Below are 1260 nucleotides of genomic sequence, written 5' to 3' on the forward strand. Positions count from 1 at the left end.
ATCTCGCGCACCAGGCGCTGGAAGGGCAGCTTGCGGATCAGCAGCTCGGTGGACTTCTGGTAGCGGCGGATCTCGCGCAGCGCCACCGTGCCGGGCCGGTAGCGGTGCGGCTTCTTGACGCCGCCCGTGGCCGGCGCGCTCTTGCGGGCCGCCTTGGTGGCCAGCTGCTTGCGGGGCGCCTTCCCGCCCGTCGACTTACGCGCCGTCTGCTTCGTGCGCGCCATTCTAGTTTACTGTTCCTTCACCCTCAAGCGGACACCACAACACTTGCGAGCCCCCTTATATTGCGTGGCGGCCCCGCCTTCCCGCCTGTGATTGGTCAAAGTAGAGGAGAATACAATTGGGTAACAGCGGTAGCTGGAGGCGCCCCGAACCCCAACCCTGTGCACAGGGACTTAATCGTCTTTTCTAAAAGGAAACTTCGGCATCTTTTAGTGTTTAATTTGTATTGTGTTTTCCTCTAATGCTTTTTTACCTCCCAAGTTGTTTCAGAATCCGAATAGCACTTGCCGGCTGTGCCTTTTAAGTAAACAATGTAATCACTTATATTACCTTAACTGCTAAAAGAAAAGAACAAAAAACCGAAGTCGTAGGGGAGTTTGTTTTGGATTGCACAAAAAGCATTCACTTTCTCTGGAAATATTTCCATAAAAAATATAGAATGACAAAATATAAGCGACCTGCTTTATAGACATGAAAATCTCGGTGAATACCCACCTCCCCCAAAAATCTGATAATTCTAGAGAAATATGTTTTATTTGCAACCAGCTTCGCTAGCAGTCTTCTCTTGGGAATTGCATGAGAAGAATTATCTCGATGAAAGGCACAGTTATTTAAGCCAAGTTTTAAAGATCAGAAATGTGGCCTCCTAAGAAAAGGACCGAAGGAGCCTGTGGTGGGTTAAGTATGTAGGAGCCAAGAGCGGCGTAACGCGGGGTTTTCAAATTGGACCAATGAGCTCGGCCGTTCCCATCAGCCAATCAACAGGCAGGGCTCGGATATAAAAGCGACCTGGTAGCGATTCCGCCTACCAGTTTTCCGTTCTTCATCGTTCGCTGTGGTCCGGCGGGAGCTTTTTTGTTATGGCGCGCACGAAGCAGACGGCGCGTAAGTCGACAGGCGGGAAGGCGCCCCGCAAGCAGCTGGCCACCAAGGCGGCCCGCAAGAGCGCGCCGGCCACGGGCGGCGTCAAGAAGCCGCACCGCTACCGGCCCGGCACGGTGGCGCTGCGCGAGATCCTCCGCTACCAGAAGTCCACCG

The 1260-nt window shown here is 53.2% G+C and overlaps 2 protein-coding genes across 3 annotated transcripts in view; one reads left to right on the forward strand and one right to left on the reverse strand.

Moving 5' to 3' along the window:
* Positions 1 to 2: 2 nt before the first annotated feature.
* LOC108492208 (histone H3, embryonic-like) lies at positions 3 to 224 on the reverse strand (the record flags this gene model as incomplete). The annotated part of the gene is made up of 1 exon (XM_017804261.1): positions 3 to 224. A coding segment is annotated over exon 1 (222 nt), but the record flags the coding sequence as incomplete, so codon positions are not given.
* Positions 225 to 1082: 858 nt separating this feature from the next.
* LOC108492228 (histone H3-like) overlaps positions 1083 to 1260 on the forward strand; it is a 25046-nt gene continuing 24868 nt past the window's right edge. The window contains exon 1 of one of the 2 annotated variants that reach the window (XM_017804280.1): positions 1083 to 1258. In XM_017804280.1, the coding sequence (XP_017659769.1) occupies positions 1083 to 1258 (176 nt within the window). The other variant, XM_017804279.1, reaches the window with a different exon arrangement.

The sequence above is a fragment of the Lepidothrix coronata genome, unplaced genomic scaffold, assembly GCF_001604755.1.
Source record: "Lepidothrix coronata isolate B3197 unplaced genomic scaffold, Lepidothrix_coronata-1.0 Scaffold9, whole genome shotgun sequence".
Classification (NCBI taxonomy): domain Eukaryota; kingdom Metazoa; phylum Chordata; class Aves; order Passeriformes; family Pipridae; genus Lepidothrix; species Lepidothrix coronata.